Source organism: Erinaceus europaeus, chromosome 9 (genome assembly GCF_950295315.1).
Source record: "Erinaceus europaeus chromosome 9, mEriEur2.1, whole genome shotgun sequence".
Taxonomy (NCBI): domain Eukaryota; kingdom Metazoa; phylum Chordata; class Mammalia; order Eulipotyphla; family Erinaceidae; genus Erinaceus; species Erinaceus europaeus.
Window position 1 is genome coordinate 30093919 of NC_080170.1, and position 17595 is coordinate 30111513.

The following is a 17595-nucleotide window of genomic DNA, read 5'->3' on the forward strand; positions in this document are numbered from 1 at the left end:
TTAGAGACGGTGATACTGGCTTAGTGATCCTGAAAATATTTTGTTCAGTGATATAGAATAGGGCAGGTGAGTGGTCCAGGAGGTGGTATAGTGGATAAAGCATTGGACTCTCAAGCATGAGGTCCTGAGTTCAATTCCTGGCAGCACATGTACCAGAGAGATGTCTGGTTCTTTCTCTCTCTCCTCCTATCTTTCTCATTAATAAATAAATAAATTCTTTAAAAAAAGAAAGAATAGGACAGGTGAGAGATAATATTGATGCTTTTGGAAGCAAAGTTCTTTGTAGAAGGATACAAATAAAGATTGAGAATGATTAAAAAAATATATATGTATGTTGTATGGAAGTATTGGTCTTGTTTGAAAATATATTTCCAGGGACCAGGCAGTGGCACACCTGGTTAAGTGCACATATTACCATGCGCAAGGACCCAGGTTCAAGCCTCTGGTTCCGACCTGCAGGGGGAAATCTTCACAAGTGGCAAAGCAGTGCTTCAGGTGTCTGTCTTTCTCTCTCCTTCTCTCTCCCTTTTCCCTCTCAATTTATCTGTCTTATTAAGATAAATAAATTAAAGTTAAAAAATAAAAATAATTTTCTTACTTTTTCTATTGACACCTGTCCACTGTGACAACCCAGTTAACAGTTAACTGAACTAGTGTCTTGCTGAATTTCTAAATACCACTTTCCAGTGCAGAGACCCAGACTCCCTGGGGAAATAGTTGATCTAAATCTGAGAAGAGGGTAGGGAAAGTACAAGGTATTCTCCCAAGCAAGGAAATAAAAACTCAAAACTCATTGGGACATACCAACAGGACACAGTACTGGTTTGAAGGGGTTTCTCCAGGGCAAATTTGAGACAGTCTAGTATTGTAAGTAGCAGTGCAAATTCAGGAATTTCCCCATGTTCTTCTCCCATTCCTACTCCCCCAGATATTATGTATAGGTGAGGAGAGGGGTTTGGACTTGCAGAGAATGCTGTTATAACTGGTGCACTGATCTCAGTTTAAGTAGCACTAGATTCTTTTTTAAAACTTTTTTTATAACTACAACAATAAAACAACAAAGGGGAATAAATAAAACTCTTTTTTTTACACTAGAGGATTGCTGCTCAGTTTTGGCTTATGGGGGTATAGGGGATTGAACCTGGGACTTTGGAAACTCAGGCATGAGTCTCTTTGTATAACCATTATGCTATCTACCTCTCCCCTGCCCAAAGTAGCATTAGATTTTAAAAGTATCTGACTGATGGGGGGGTAGGGATAAGGGAAATATTGGAGATACTTGGAATTATCTCAGTATTGGCAGTATTATCTCAGAATTGGCAGTAAGATAACTGATTAAGGATAGGATTGTCAATGTCTGTGGTTGCTAAAGTCACTAAGAGGAAGTCTTTTTTTAAATTTATTCCCTTTTGTTATCCTTGTTGTTTTATTGTTGTGGTTATTATTTATGTCGTTGTTGTTGGATACGACAGAGAGAAATGGAGAGAGGAGGGAAAGACAGAGAGGGGGAGAGAAAGATAGACATCTACAGACCTGCTTCACCTCCTGTGAAGTGAATCCCTTGCATGTGGGGAGCTGGGGGCTCGAACTGGGATTCTTCAGCCTTGTGCTTTGCGCCATGTGAACATAACCAGCTGCGCTACCGCCTGACTCCCTAAGAGGAAGACTTTGAGGGAACAGGATAGTCACAAGTCACAATCTCAGATATCATATTTACCAAATTATTCTTTAAGAAAAGAGAAGAAAGGGGAGCCAGGTGGTTTCACACCCTGTTAAGCTAACATAGTACTATGCACAAGGACCTGGGTTCAAGTCCCTGCTCCTCACCTGCAGTGGGAAAATGCCACAAGTGATGAAGCAGGTCTGCAAGTGTCTAATCTTTCTCTCTCCCTCTCAACCTTCCCCATACCCTCAATTTCTTTTTGTCTTGTTGAATAAAATGGGGGATTAAAAAATTCCCGAAGAGGGAAGTTCATAGCCATACAAGCACACATTAGGAAATAAGAAAAAGTACAAATAAACAGCCTGATTGCACATCTTAAAGACCTAGAAGAAGAAGAAGAACAAAGGAACCCTAAAGCAACCAGAAGGACAGAAATCACTAAAGTTAGGGCAGAAATCAATAACATTAAAAATAAGAAAACCATACAAAAGATCAACGAAAGTAAATGTTGGTTCTTCAAAAGAGTGAACAAAATCGACAAATCTTTAGCGAGACTCACAAAACAAAAAAGGGAGAAGACCCAAATAAATCAGATAGTAAATGAAAGAGGAGCTATCACAACAGACACTGCAGAAATTCAACATATCATGCGAGGCTTCTATGAACAACTATATGCCACCAAGCTAAAGAACCTGGAAGAAATGAACAATTTTCTAGGTACCTACCAACTTCCAAAACTAAGTAAAGAGGAAGTAGATAACGTGAACAGACCCATCACAGCTAATGAAATTGAAACAGTTATCAAAAACCTTCCCAAAAATAAAAGTCCTGGACCAGATGGTTTTACAAATGAATTCTACAAAACCTTCAAGGAAGAGTTAATACCTCTGCTTTGAAAAGTCTCCCAGAAGATTGAAGGCACTGGAATACTCCCTTCCAGCTTCTATGAAGCCAACATCACTTAGATACCAAAAGCAGACAGGGACACAACCAAAAAAGAAAACTACAGACCAATATCTCTGATGAACATAGATGCGAAAATATTGAACAAAATTCTAGCCAACTGGATACAGCAGTATATTAAAAAGATTGTTCAGCATGACCAAGTGGGGTTTATCCCAGGCATGCAAGGTTGGTTTAATATACATAAATCTATCAATGTGATCCACCACATCAACAAAAGCAAGACCAAAAATCACATGGTCATATCAATAGATGCAGAGAAAACCTTTGACAAAATCCAACATCCCTTTATGATCAAAACACTACAAAAAATGGGAATAGATGGAAAATTCTTCAAGAATAGTGGAGTCTATATATAGCAAACCTACAGCCAACATCATACTCAATGGTGAAAAACTGGAAGCATTTCCCCTCAGATCAGGTACTAGACAGGGCTGCCCACTATCACCATTACTATTCAACATAGTGTTGGAAGTGTCTGCCATAGCAATCAGGCAGGAGCAAGGAATTAAAGGCGTACAGGTTGGAAGAGAAGAAGTCAAACTCTCCCTATTTGCAGATGACATGATAGTATACATGGAAAGACCTAAGGAATCCAGCAAGAAGCTTTTGGATAGCATCAGGCAATACAGTAAGGTGACAGGCTACAAAATTAACATTCAGAAGTCAGTGGCATTCCTCTATGCAAACACTAAGTTAGAAGAAGTTGAAATCCAGAAATCAGTTCCTTTTACTATAGCAACAAAAACAATAAAATATCTAGGAATAAACCTAACCAAAGAAGTAAAAGACTTGTATACTGAATATCATGAGTCACTACTTAAGGAAATTGAAAAAGACACAAAGAAGTGGAAAGATGTTGTTGGGAAATTGTGCAGATGTAGTTGAGCTTGGCAGGGCCCACAAACCTCCCTATTCCATGCTAGTATTATTATCTACATACCAGTCTTCTGCTTTGTCTTACATATAACTAAAGGTCTCCTTCCTAAAGTCCCCACAGGGTATTGCTAATTCCTGCCAACTAAAACCATAGCAATGGCAGCTAAGGAAGTTCCCAGCATGCCTTTTTCTTTTCTCCACCCCCTTTCCTAGCCATCTCTGTTCCCAACTTTCCACTCCAGTTTTATCCCATAAAACCCACTTCTGTTCCTGGTTTCGCTCTCATTTCTGTCCCACATCCCGATCTGGAGAAGGGCTGGTGTGCAGAGTGGGAGGTGGCCATTGTGGTTTGGCACCACATGGCTTAACCTGCTATGCTCACACCCGATTCTGGGGCTCCCACATCAATAAAGATTGTATTACCATGCTGCCAGGAGTTCCTGGTCTCCTGTCTGTGATGCTAGCCCAGCAAGATATTCCATGTTCATGAATTGGAAGAAAATTTAATGCTATCCCCATCAAGATCCCAAGCACATTTTTTAGGAGAATAGAACAAATGCTACAAATGTTTATCTGGAACCAGAAAAGACCTAGAGTTGCCAAAACAATCTTGAGAAAAAAGAACAGAAACGGAGGCATCACACTCCCAGATCTCAAATTGTATTATAGGGCCATTATCATTAAAACTTCTTGGTACTGGAACATGATTAGACATACTGACCAGTAGAATAGAATTGAGAGCCCAGAAGTAAGCCCCCACACCTATGGGCATCTAATCTTTGACAAAGGTGCCCAGACTATTAAATGGGGAAAGCAGAGTCTCTTCAACAAATGGTGTTGGAAACAATGGGTTGAAACATACAGAAACAGAAGGATGAATATGGGATGATCTCACTCCCAGGCAGAAGTTGAAAAACAAGACTAGAAAAGAAAACACAAGTAGAATCTGAACTAGAATTGACATATTGCACCAAAGTAAAAGACTCTGGGGCGGGTGGGTGGGGAGAATACAGGTCCATGAAGGATGACAGAGGACCTAGTGGGGGTTGTATTGTTATATGGAAAACTGGAAAATGTTATGCATGTACAAACTATTGTATTTACTGTCGAATGTAAGATTAATTCCCCAATAAAAAAATTAAAAAAAAATTCCCGAGTCCCTTGGTTTCACTGAATCTAGTTTTCTCATCCTTAGAATTGAATGATATTTATCTTTTTACACTGATAAATTAATTTTACATCAATCAGTCATTGTTCTTGCTTTATTTAATCCTAATTCTTTAATCTTATGCCCATTTTGAGTTTTTTTCCACCTGGGAATATTTTTTTAAAAGACCGGAAATATATAACTGGTATTTTGCCTTTCAGACTCTAAATCTTTAATGAAGGATAATTTCAGAATTGTTATAGTTTTTTACTGGTTACTACAGATCCACAAAAGTATGGTATACTGATAAATCAAAAGTTTTATATTATACATAAATAACAGGATAAAATGTATCAAGGCATGAATACTCATGGCCTTTCTCCTGCTAAAGAATATTTTGTTATTTTCTACTTAATATTTTCTCTTCCCTCAATTTTGGCCTTTATTGGTAGATCAGAAGTGATGGCATTAAGGGACATTTATTGAAGGGTATAGGGACATTTTGGGGAGAGAGCCACAGCCGCAGAATTCAAATCAATGTGAATTATCCACAAGTCACTGATGAAAGAAGTTTGAAGTATTTTACTTAACCATTATTTAAGTTTAACTAGTACTTCCCAGGGAAGAATGACTAAAAGCTTTTGTGTTCTAGTCTCTGGAAGAATGTTAGGAGAGATGTCAGAGACTAGCTGCTATATGGAGAAAGGTAGAAAGTATCCGCCTTCTAGATCCACCACACACATCCAGAACTTTCTGAAGTGAAAATTTAATTTCTTTTCACATTTTCTGCTAAGAGTAAGTCCCCAAAATGTTAACTTAATTCAGACTGTCAAAATATACAGAAACACCAAGAGATTTTTTTTCTTTAAAAATTTTCTATAGATGTAAATTAGTGATGCTTTAGTTTATTTGCGTGTTTGCTTAATTTTATTGCCACCAGGGTTATTGCTGGGGCTTGGTGGCAGAATTCACTGCTCCTGGTGGTCATATTTTTCTTTCTATTTAATTTGATAAGACAGAGAGAAATTGAGAGAGGGAAGGGGAAGAAAGAGAGGGAGAGAGACAGAGAGATACCTACAGACCTGCTTTATCACTCATGAAACGTCTCCTCTGCGGATGGAGAATGAGGGCTAGAACCCAGAGTCTGGAGTACATCCCGTTGGGTGTGTCACTACCCAACCCCTGTGATGGCTAATTTTAAAATTATTTGGAAGATCATAGCTGGGAAAATGGCTCAGTTGGTAAGAGCACAGTACCTCCATCTGAGGCTACAAATACACATTGTAAAAGGATTCTTACACCAAGTTAATTAACATCATCACCTCACATAACTACTTCTTATGTTGGCGTTTCCTGGGCTTCACCTCTCTGGGTTGATTCCCCCCCCCCCCCCCCTTAGAAAAAGTTGAGATAGAGATGCAGAGAGAGATAGGAAAACAAACCAGGGTGGAGGCAGATAGTTTAATGGTTATGCAAAGAGACTTTCATGCCTAAGGCTCCAAAGTCCTAGGTTCAATCTTCCACACCATCATAAACCAGAGTTGAGCAGTGCTTTGGTAAATAAATAATTTTTTTTTTTTTTTTAAAGAAAACAAGCCATCGAGTTGGAGCTTCCTTCAGTGTAGTGGGGGCTGGACTGGAACCTGGGTGATTAGCAAAACAGCATATTATGCAAGTACTTTTTTTTTTTTAATGAGAATGGTTAAGATCTACTCTCAGCAAACTTCTACTATATAACATACAGTGTTACTAGCTATAGTCACTGATCCTCAGGACATAGCCATCTCATAACTGAAATCTTACACTAACATAGCAACCTCACCCGTTTTCCATTTACCAGCCCTAACAATCACCAATCTACTTCCTGTGACTATCAGGTTTTTTTTTTTCCAAATTACATATATGTGATGTCCTACAATATTTTTTTTTTCATCTTGTGTATTTCACTTGGCACAATGTCCTCCATATTTACACTGTTGTCTCAAATGGCAGTATCTCCTTCTATTGGTGACTAATGTTCCATTTTAACTCTCTCAAGTCTTTTCTTTACTCATTAGTTTCTCAATATTTGTTGTTTTCATGCCTTAGCTTTTGCGAATAATACTACAGTGAATATGGGGGTGCAGATAATTCAGGGTGGGGTAATGATTTATTTTCATTTGGATATATGGCCAGAAGTGTGGCTGCTGGATCATATGTTAATTCTATTTTTACCATAACCTGGGTTCTTAATTGTGTATTGTGTACTCACTTAAGACAGATACTATTTCTTATTTAAAATATGTCAGTTGATACTACACAGGTTTTGAAGTCAGATACACCTTAGATTTAATTTTGGCTCCACCACTCCTCAGTTAAAATACCAAGTAGAGCATTTCTTAGTAGTTTTGTTTGTTTGTTTGTTTGTTTTGTTTTGTTTAACCAGTACTCTCATTAAAAATTGTAATAACAATGCCTATTTTCTAAGGGTAGTTTTGAACATTAAATGAGACGTTAATGAGGCATGCACATGTATTCAACCAAGGGTGGCTATTATTATTTGTATATCTACTTTATTATTTAAATCCCTACCTTGTAGCAGATAAATAGTCAGTAGTGAAATAAATCAAGGCTAAGAGAATGAAAAGAATCCAGGGCCAGGTGTCTTTAGTTGAGTGTATGTTTATTTTATTCTGTGACCTTGATTTATAGTCCCAAGGGCTGCTGCATATAGACTAAAGGTGAGTCTCTGGCCTGAATGAGCTTTGTTGGAAGTGGGGCTGGGAGAAAGAATGTCATCTAGGGTTAGTACCAGGGTTTCCCTGGGAGTCCCAAGCCTCTGGGGGGATTCCTTCCGAATCTCAGTTCCTCACATCTTCTTCCCCACCTGCTTCCCTGGGTTCCCTCCCCCATAACACCTCTGGAAGGACTCCTAGTTACAGGAACTTGCAGTGACTACTCAATGTCTGCCTGTGTTTTGGAGTTAAGGACTGTCTCGTTAATATCATGTCCTGCATGAATACTTCTGTTTTCCCAGGTCAGAGTCTCTCCTGTTATTGTACTTACTCTCCTATTCTAGCTTAGCATTGTTTCCTTATGAATAGCAAGGTCTCTGAGAGCGAAGTCTGGTTCTAGTTCTTTTTTGGTCTGTGCAGTGAGCTGTCCCTCTTATCCCAGCGTATTACTGTTCTGTTAAATCTAGGGAAGCTGGTCCAGGGGTTGCAGCCTTCAGCTAAACTCTGAGGTGTTCTTCTGACCCCTGGAAATTTACAACACAAACTTCTGCTTTCTGTGGGAGCAAACAGCCTCTGGGCAGCAAGCAGCCTGGAATTACTTGTTTGATTCACTATAGAAAGTGCCCAGCAACTGATTTTTAAAAGCTGTTAGAAAACCAGAAGGTAATTTTTATTTAGGAGATAAGGGTCTACTAACCCTTTCCATAATTTAGAGTTCATTTTTACATCATCAGCCATCACATAGGAGAGTATGGTGACAATTCAGAACTGTAACAGCAGGAAGCAGTTCTCAAGAATTGTGACTGTAGGAGAGGACAGTTTACTTAAACTTTGCTCTAGTAGTCATATAAAAATAATAAGGCAGTAAACTCTTTAGTCCCAAATTTGATTATTCTGAATTACGAAACATGCATAGAACTGTGGTGCTTTTTTTTTTTCATTCTTGGTTGTCAGTACCACATCATTTGCTAAATAAAGTATCTACCCACCAAAAATTTGTTTTCTGGATATCATTTTGAATTGTTTTAGCTACATTTAGGTGAAATGGCATCACAGGAAATGTTTGATGACTCAGCAACTTGCTTTTCTCACGAAAATGTTACCCTTTCAATTGTGTCAGTGTCTCATTTCACTGCTTGGACCTCAGTTCTGCTTGAAGAATGCTAACACATCCCTGGATTTCATGTAGCTTTTCACAAAGCCTGACAGTTTCTGGAGGCCCTCAGCCAACCCTTCCCCAGTGAGGGCACAGCAGGGCTGCACATACCAACTGCGGTCACTGCACAGTTTTTTCACCTTGAACATTCTGGTGATGTCCTCAGCGGTCAGAGCTCCAGGTACATCTTGTTTGTTGGCTAAGAGGACTACAGGCAAGTGTTTAATATGTTCATTCTTCAAAATGCGCTCAAACTCTCTCCTGGAATCCTCTAGGCGCTGCTGGTCTGTGCTGTCCACGACATAAAGCAGCCCATCTGTGTTCTCACAGTACCATCTCCACAGGGCTCTCATCTTCTCCTGTCCTCCAACATCCCAGACTGTCAGTGACACATTCCTTTTCACCTCGATCATCTCCACATTGAAGCCAATTGTTGGAAAGGTGGTAATGTCTGTAGCAAACTTTAGTTTATAAAGGAGAGTTGACTTTCCAGCAGAATCAAGTCCTAGAAGAAGGATTCGAGCTTGCTTGACTTTAGAACTTTTGGAGCTCAATACACCCATTTCAGGGTCTTTTGTCCCTTTAAATATTTGTTTTTTCTTTCGCTTAGAGTCAGCGTTTCCTTTTCAGGCCTTGCATGAAAATCTTAGGAGGAAAGAAGAGAACTAACATTTCATGTTATGCTTTAAGAGCCGGAACTTGTATGCATTTATTCTGTGGCTTATCAGCTTGGTTATGGGCAAACAGTGTTTTATCTGTAGCTCTAACCAATCCTGAAGAATCTCTGTGTGACTAAGCTACTGATGTCACAGTAACTCAGAGGAGAAATTCCTTGTGAGTGAGTAAGACTTAGGAGGGGCCTGGCTGGCTAATGTAGCAGCTAGTCCCTTTCAAATGAGAATCTCGAGGTCAGCAAAGGCTCAGACATGTGCAGGAGCATTGTGTGCTAGCAGAATTAAAACCCGACTTTACATGGGGTTTTAGGGCTTCTTGCATTATTGACTTTTTATCTTATCCCAGTTAATAAGTAACCAGACTTCTGCAGTCACAAAGGGAGAGTTCAGCTCACATATCCCTCAGCAATGTATTTATTACTTTCCCCTTACCTATATTACTCAGTAGGAAACTTTAAACCACCCTAGATTATCTGAACCTTACTCTCCTAATCACTTTTTAAAGATTTAAATATCACTTCTTCAATTTTCTGAACACAAAACTTACAGAAGTCAAAGAACAATTTATAGTGGTAAAGGGAGGTGTTTGTGACACAAACACTTTTACTATTAAGCAGCCTAATTCAAAATGGCAAGTTGAATTCATGTATTTATCTTTTTTCCTTTTCAGCACTCCACCAAAAGTATAGCAAAGCAATAAAAAGAAGTGCGTGTGTGTGTGTGTGCGTGTGTGTGTGTGTGTGTGTGTCCACAAAATGTAAGAAAGCTACATCAGAACATTTTAACAAAATTCTGGAGGATGAATAGTACCTGATATAACAGAACAAAGCTTGAACTCAGTGTGCTGATACATAGGATGGAGAAGGAAGGGGTGATAGTATTAAAAACAGGGCTTACCTGAAAGTTCACTTCAGAATAGAACACACACCTCTACTATACAATAATAGTGTGCCGTTTAGCAGTGAGATGCTACTCCCCAAGTTTAAAAAACAATAATGAGTCCTTTTCTTCTTAAAAATATTTTATTTATTTATTTATTTATTTAGGATAGTGACAGACATTGAAGGAGAGAAGGGAAAAGAGAGAGAGACACACAGCACTATCTCACTACTCATGAAGCTTCCTCCCTGCAGGTAAGGGACTGGGGCTTAAACCTAGGTGCTTACAGAGAAGCCCTTTTCTAAATAAATTGACTGATTATGACCTGAAAGGTGGCACAGTGGATATAACATTGGACCCTCAAACATGAGACCTCAAATTTGATCCTCAGCATTGCATTGCATATGCTACTGATGCTCTGGTTCTCTCTCTCTCTCTCTCTAGTAAATCTTTAAAAATGAAACAATACTTCATATTCCATTGTATGTATAAGCCAAGTTTATTTATAAAATTGAGTCATATCAGAAATATGATTTCCATGTTTTGGCAGTTGGAAATTTTCACCTCTTAATCCCTAATTTTACATTTAATTAAGCTACAGCCAACCTTACAATGGTCAAATTCTGCTCATATAAAGAATTCCAATCTCCTTTTCACTACTTGAAGGTTCCTGTACAACATGCCTTTAATATGAATGAAAGATCTAGAAAGCTTAAAAACAAATAATTCAGACAGAATGTGGTCCAGGAGGTGATGCAATGAATAAAGCATTGGATTCTCAAGCATGAGGAGGTACCGAGTTCAATCCCCAGCAGCACATGTACCAGAGTGGTGTCAGGTTCTTCCTCTCTCTCCTATCTTTCCAATAAATAAATAAATAAATAAATAAATAAGATATTTTTAAAAGAGAGAAAGATTATGCAGAGAGCAGAAGAATATTGTCAATAAGTTTTAATTAGTGTTTCCATAAATGAAAATGTTGCATTCACAAATTGACAATAAGTGGCTGGGTGGTAGTGTACCTGGTTAAGTGCTCACATCACAAACTGACAATAAGTGTCAGAGCAGGTAGCTCAGTGATAGAGCTTGTACCCTACATGTTTGAGGCCTTGGCATTTCATAAAATCAAGAAAGACAAAAACAGAGAAAATATAAATGATAGGTGCTCTGGATTCTATTGCTTTCATATTAAAAAAAACTTTTAAAATTTTATATTTCATTTTTAAATTTTTTATTATTATTTAATTTCCCTTTTGTTGCCCTTGTTTTATTGTTGTTGTAGTTATTATTGTTGATGTCGTCATTGTTGGATAGGACAGAGAGAAAAAATGGAGAGAGGAGGGGAAGACAGAGAGGGGGAGAGAAAGATAAACACTTGCAGACCTGCTTCACCGCCTGTGAATCGACCTCCCTGCGGGTGGGGAGCCGGGGGCTGGAATCTGGGTACGCTAGTCCTTACACTTCGCACCATGTACACTTAACCCGCTGGGCTTCCACCTGACCCCTATATTTTATTTTATTTTTTGCCTCCAGGGTTATTGCTGGGGCTGGGTGCCTGCACCATGAATCCACTGCTCCTGGAGGCTATTTTTTCCCTTTTGTTACCTTTGTGGGTTTTTTTTTTTTTAATCATTGTTGTGGTTATTATTGCTATTATTGTTGTTGGATAGGACAGAGAGAAATTGAGAGAGGAGGAGAAGACAGAGAGGGGGGGAGAAAGATAGACACCCAAAGACCTGCTTCACCGCTTGTGAAGCAACCGCCCCTGCAGGTGGGGAGCCGGGGGCTGGAACCACGATCATTATGCGGGTCCCTGCACTTCGTGCCATGTGTGCTTAACCCACTGTATTACTCCCCGACCCCCAACTCTTGAAATTTAAAGAGATTACTTATACAATGTAGAAATTTCAATAATCATTTGAAAGAAAACTTCCCAAAAGTAGGCAATAGAAAATACAAAAGAAGTGTGCATGCGGAGGGCAGATAGCATAATGGTTATGTAAACAGACTCTCATGCCTGAGGCTCCAGAGTCCCAGATTCAATCCCCCGCACCACCATAAGACAGAGCTCAACAGTGCTCTGGTTAAAAAAGAAGTGTGCCAACCCAGAAGTCTCAAGGTATGATTTATAGAACTTCATTCCAGTGAGAAAGGGACATATGCAAAAAAAGAAATGAACAAAACGAGGTATAAAGCTATTTTATAAAAATAAAAAAATGCATTATCTAGATTAAAAGGCTTTCTACAGTGTTTAGCAGTTGTTTTTTTTTTCCACCAGAGTTATTACTGGGTCTCAGTACCTGCCTAATTCCACCAGTCTTGGAAACTTTTTTTATATATAGAGTGAGAGAGAGGAGGAAAGTCATTTGCAGTACTGCTCTACTGCTCATGATGCTCCTCCCCTCCCCATAGATGCGGATGATGGGCTTGAACCTGGGTCCTTGAACATGATAATATATGCATTCTATTGGGTGAACCAACACCTAGCCCCTTAATAGTTTAATTATTCTTATACTTCTCTCCCCTCCTTCTCTCTTTCCTTCTTTCTTCCTTTCTTTTTTTCCCTACCAGGCTTATTGTTGTATTTTAGTACCTGCACCACTCCTGGTGATCAGTTTTTCCGTTACTCTTCACCCCTCCCACCTTTTTTTGTATTTGATAGGACAGAGAGAAATTGAGAGCAGAGGGGGAGGCCCAGAAGGAGAGAGAGACCTGCAGCACTACCTCACCACTTGTGACACTTCTGCCCTACAGGCAGGAACCAACTGCTTAAAGCCTAGTCTTTGAACACAGTACTGTGTGTAGCCAGGCCTAATAGGTTAATTTTTAAAAGAACCATACTGGGTCATACAATGAGTACTTTTTTTTTTCAACTCCAGTATCACTTTCTTGAGGAGATGTTGATTTATAGAATTGTTGTCACAAGGGTACGTTTCCATATTTCTGCAAGTTACATATGAGTACATTTCACTCTCAACCGTATCATCACCTTGGTCCACCATAGAGACTTAGGCCCCCAACCTTCCTGCTTCCTCATTCTGAGTCCTCAAGTCTGCTATGATAGACTATGCTCATTGAGGATTCACCCTGCATTGTCCTTTGCTTTGTTTCTTAGATCTATTCTGTGAGTGAGATCATCTGGCATTCCCCCACTTTTGGCTGTTTTCGTTAAACATGGTTCCCTCTAGTTTCTTCCATGTTGTTGCAAAGGATAATATGTTGTGTTTCTTATAAGTTGTGTAGTATTCCATTGTATATATCAGCCAGAAAATCTTTAACTATTCATCTGCTGCTGGACACTTGGGTTGTTTCCAAATTTTGACTTACAAATAGCACAGGTGTGCATAGATCTTTTCCAATAAGTGTTTGGTTTTTGGATACAAACAAACAGAAATTGCTGGGCCATAGGATAGTACAATATACATGTTTTTATTGAAACTGAAATTTGGGGGTTAGAAAAGAACCTCAGTGAGTATAGTGCTTGTCTTAGTACCTGAGACCCTGGGTTTGATCCCTGGCACCACATATGACAGAGTGATGACAGAGTCTCTTCCTCTTCTAGATTTTTTTTCTGCCTCCAGGGTTATTGCTGGGGCTTGGTGCCTGCACTACAAATCCACTGCTCCTAGAGGCCATTTTTTCCCATTTTATTGGGTAAGAGAGAGAAATTGAGAAGAGAGGGAAAGAGAAAGAGAGAAAGAGAGAGAGAGAAAGATAGATACCTGCAGACCTGCTTCACTGCTAGGGAAGCGAATCCCCTGTGGGTGGGGAACCAGGATCCTTATGTGCACTTAACCTGGTGCACTTAACCTTATGTGCACTCCCTAGCCCCAAATGGTTTCTTTCTCAATGTGGATTTCCATGCAAAGACTTTTTTAAAAAAGATATTTTATTTATTTATTCCCTTTTGTTGCCCTTGCTGTTTTATTGTTGTAGTTATTGCTGTTATTGATGTCATTGTTGTTGGATAGGACAGAGAGAAATGGAGAGAGGAGGGGAAGACAGAGAGGGGGAGAGAAAGATAGATACCTGCAGATCTGCTTCACCACCTGTGAAGCGACTCCTCTGCAGGTGGGGAACTGGGGGCTCGAACCGGCATCTTTAAGCCAATCCTTGTGCTTTGTGCCACGTGCGCTTAACCTGCTGCGCTACCGCCAGACTCACCCGTGCAAAGACTTACAAGTGTTTCAACATCCATTTTTAACCTCACTAAATCTTTCCAGATTCATTTGTCCTACTCAAACCTGAGAGAAAACAGGAGATGTAAATAAAATAAAATCTCTTAAAAAAACTCTATAACATAAAATATTCTATAATAACCTAATTACTTTTTATTTATTTGCCATTTTGTTGCCCTTGTTTTATTGTTGTTGTTATTATTATTGTTGTTATTAATGTCATCTGTTGGGCAGTATGCCAGCTTCCCCCTACTTAACACTGTGGTCTATTTACATAACCAGTGTTACCTAAGAACCGCCCTGCCTGCAGGGCATTGGTTTAATCCCCACTGGTTTACACTGTGATTTTGCTCTGCCCCCTCTTCTAGTCACACCCTGTTTTCCACCACTCTCTTTTTGCTCCATCCTCTCTACATCACATCCTGTTTCCACCCTACTTGGAGACTATAAATACAGCTGCTCTTCTGATTAAACATACATGGGATTGCCTTCTGGCTCCGAGAGTCCCAGAGTCTCTTCCTGCGACTCTGATCTCGAGCTCCTGATCCTTCTCCCATGCAGCAGCCTAGGTTGGCTCCAGTCGAGTGCTCTCCAACCCAGAGAGGAAGTGCTATCCTGGCAGTCATTGTTGTTGGATAGGACAGAGAGAGGAGGGGAAGATAGAGAGGGGGAGAGAAAGACACCTGCAGAGCTGCTTCACCGCCTCTGAAGTGACTCCCCTGCAGGTGGGGAGTCAGGGGCTGGAACCAGGATCCTTGTGCCAGTCCTTGTGCTTCGCGCCATGTGCACTTAACCCGCTGTGTTACCGCCCGACTCCCAACAACCTAATTATTTTAAAAAGCAAATATTTTACTATAGAAACTTTTTTTTTATTGACTCGGGGGATTCACTCCTCCAGGATGACTTTTTCAGATAGAAAGGACAGAAAGAGAAAGGCAGAGAGAGAGAGAGAGAGAGGGATAGAAGCCACAGCACTGAAGCTTTCTTCAATGCAGTGGAGGCCAGGCTCAAACCTATGTGGCATACATGACAAAGCAGTTCACAATATCCAAGTGAGCTATTTTGTTGGCCCTATTATAAAAGTAGCTTTAAAAAATGCAATCTGCGGGAGTCAAGCGGTAGTGCAGCGGGTTAAGCGCGCGAAGTACAAGGACCTGCTGAAGGATCACCATTCGAGCCCCTAGCTTCGCACGTACAGGGGTTCGCTTCACAAGTGGTGAAGCAGGTCTGCAGGTGTCTATCTTTCTCTCCCACTCTCTGTCTTCCCTTCCTCTCTCCATTTCTCTCTGTCCTATCCAACAATGATGACATCAATAACAACAATAAAAACAACAAGAGCAACAAAAAGGAAAATAAATATTTTAAAAGACAAGGGCAACAAAAGGGAAATAAATAAATAAATATTTTAAAAGTTTAAAAAATGCAATCTGCAATGTTTTAAAATGCCATATTATTGTGAATTTATTTTTTGTCCATTTTCTTCTGATCTTCATGGACATATGAAAATGTTGCATGCTTCTTTTTTTAATTTTTTTACTATCTTTATTTATTGGATAGAGACAGCCAGAAATCGAGAGGGAAAGGGGAGATAAGAGAGAGACAAAGAGACACCCTGCTTCACCACTTGCAAAGCTTTCCCCCTGCAGATGGGGACTGGGACTCAAACCTGGGTCCTTATGAACTGTAACATGTGCACTCAACCAGGTGCACCACTACCCAGTCCCTGTTGCATGCTTCTTTCATTCATTCATCAAGCTAATATTGAGTACACAAAAAAATCTTGGACATAATGAAAGACACTGATGAGATGGGTGAAATCCAAACAGTCTCAATTTTCAATGACTGAATAGTGTAAAGGAGGAAGCAGACACTGACATGGTACAAAAGTTGCTATAAATAAGGCTACAGGAACTTAAGGGAGCACAGCAGTTTTCAAAAAGGAGTAAGCTATCTAGTTGTGTGTGGGAGCCAGAAGCAACCCACTCATCTGGAGTGAGCAGTGGGGTGGTGGAGGAGCAGAAGGCTCAGACATGGAGTGCACACACCTCTCTTACTCCAAACATGAAGGTGGAAGGAATGCTAATGGCACCCCATCTCAGAACCCAGATTTCTAGCTAGTCTTTCTGGATTTGTTTCTTGAAAAAGAGTACCCAAGGCCTGGCTGTCGCATGAGCAAACTACTTTACTTCTGGAGATTCATATCACTCTGGTGATATGAATCTCACAATCTTCAAGACCCTCAGTCTCAGGTGAGCAATGGGCATATTGAGCCCTATTTTCCTTTTTGTAGGTAAATTAGCATAAATAAATTACCTTTCCTTTCCCAATACTGTACATATATTTATATACATTTTAAGTTTTTGTCAACAGGATTATCAAGAGAGCTTGCTTCATGAATCCAGTCAAACTATTGGTAGACTTTTGGAACTGTTAATAATAGTTTGGGAAACTGTTGGTAACACTAATAATAAATATGCCAGAAAATGATGTCAATGGATTGCCCTGGGAACTGGAGATCACCTGCAGTTTGCTGGCTTCATGAGGGGAAACTGAACTGGTTTCAAAATGAGAGATCAGAGTGCTGGGTCTGCGAAGCTACTTCTCAAATATGTCCACTCACTTTCAACAGTCACATTGAAACTAAAACTTAAAAGGGGCTTTGGCTGCAGCACGTAAAGGATTGACTGTGGGGTGCTGGGAAGGAGTTTAAACAATTTAAGGTTTTATTAGGGTGATACAAGGGTAAAAGGCAAATATCTAGGTACTGCAAAATAAGCGGCTCCATTTAAGGTTAAACAAAAGAGAGGTTTATTCATGAAAATCACTGTGAATGTGAAGGGAGAAGTCTAGCTAGGAAAATAAGCAAAAGTCCAAATTCAGAAACTAAGTTACTCAAGATTACCATGTGAAAAGACCAGGATCTCTCTGGAGCCACACCAAATGCAGAGTGCCATGATGAAAGTAATCCAATCAAGAGAGCAAGCTGCTGCAAGGCTGTGCTTACATACATTCCCTTGTCAGTCAGCTCCGCCTCTGGATGACGTCATTCGTACGCTAATTGTCCCAAACTCCTATCGGGGCCACAACACAGCCATATTTCTAGTTTTTTCACAGGGTAAAGTAAGAAATTAAAGTTGTCGGACCGGGTGGTGGCGCACCTGGTTGAGCATACATGTTACAGTGTACAAGGACCTGGGTTCAAGCCCCCGGTCCCCACCTGCAGAAGCAAAACTTTGCAAGTAGTGAAGCAGGGCTGCAGGTGTCTCTCTTTCTTTCTCCCTCTCTATCTCCCCTACCCTTTTGATTTCTGACTGTCTCTGTCCAATAAATAAAGATAATTTT

At 39.9% G+C, this 17595-nt stretch overlaps 1 protein-coding gene across 1 annotated transcript; it reads right to left on the reverse strand.

Annotated features, from left to right (window-relative positions):
* Positions 1–8021: 8021 nt before the first annotated feature.
* On the reverse strand, positions 8022–9212 carry ARL14 (ADP ribosylation factor like GTPase 14). The gene has a single exon (XM_007524064.2). The coding sequence runs from the start codon at positions 9083–9085 to the stop codon at positions 8510–8512; it is 576 nt and encodes a 191-aa protein (XP_007524126.1). The 5' UTR covers positions 9086–9212; the 3' UTR covers positions 8022–8509.
* Positions 9213–17595: the final 8383 nt, after the last annotated feature.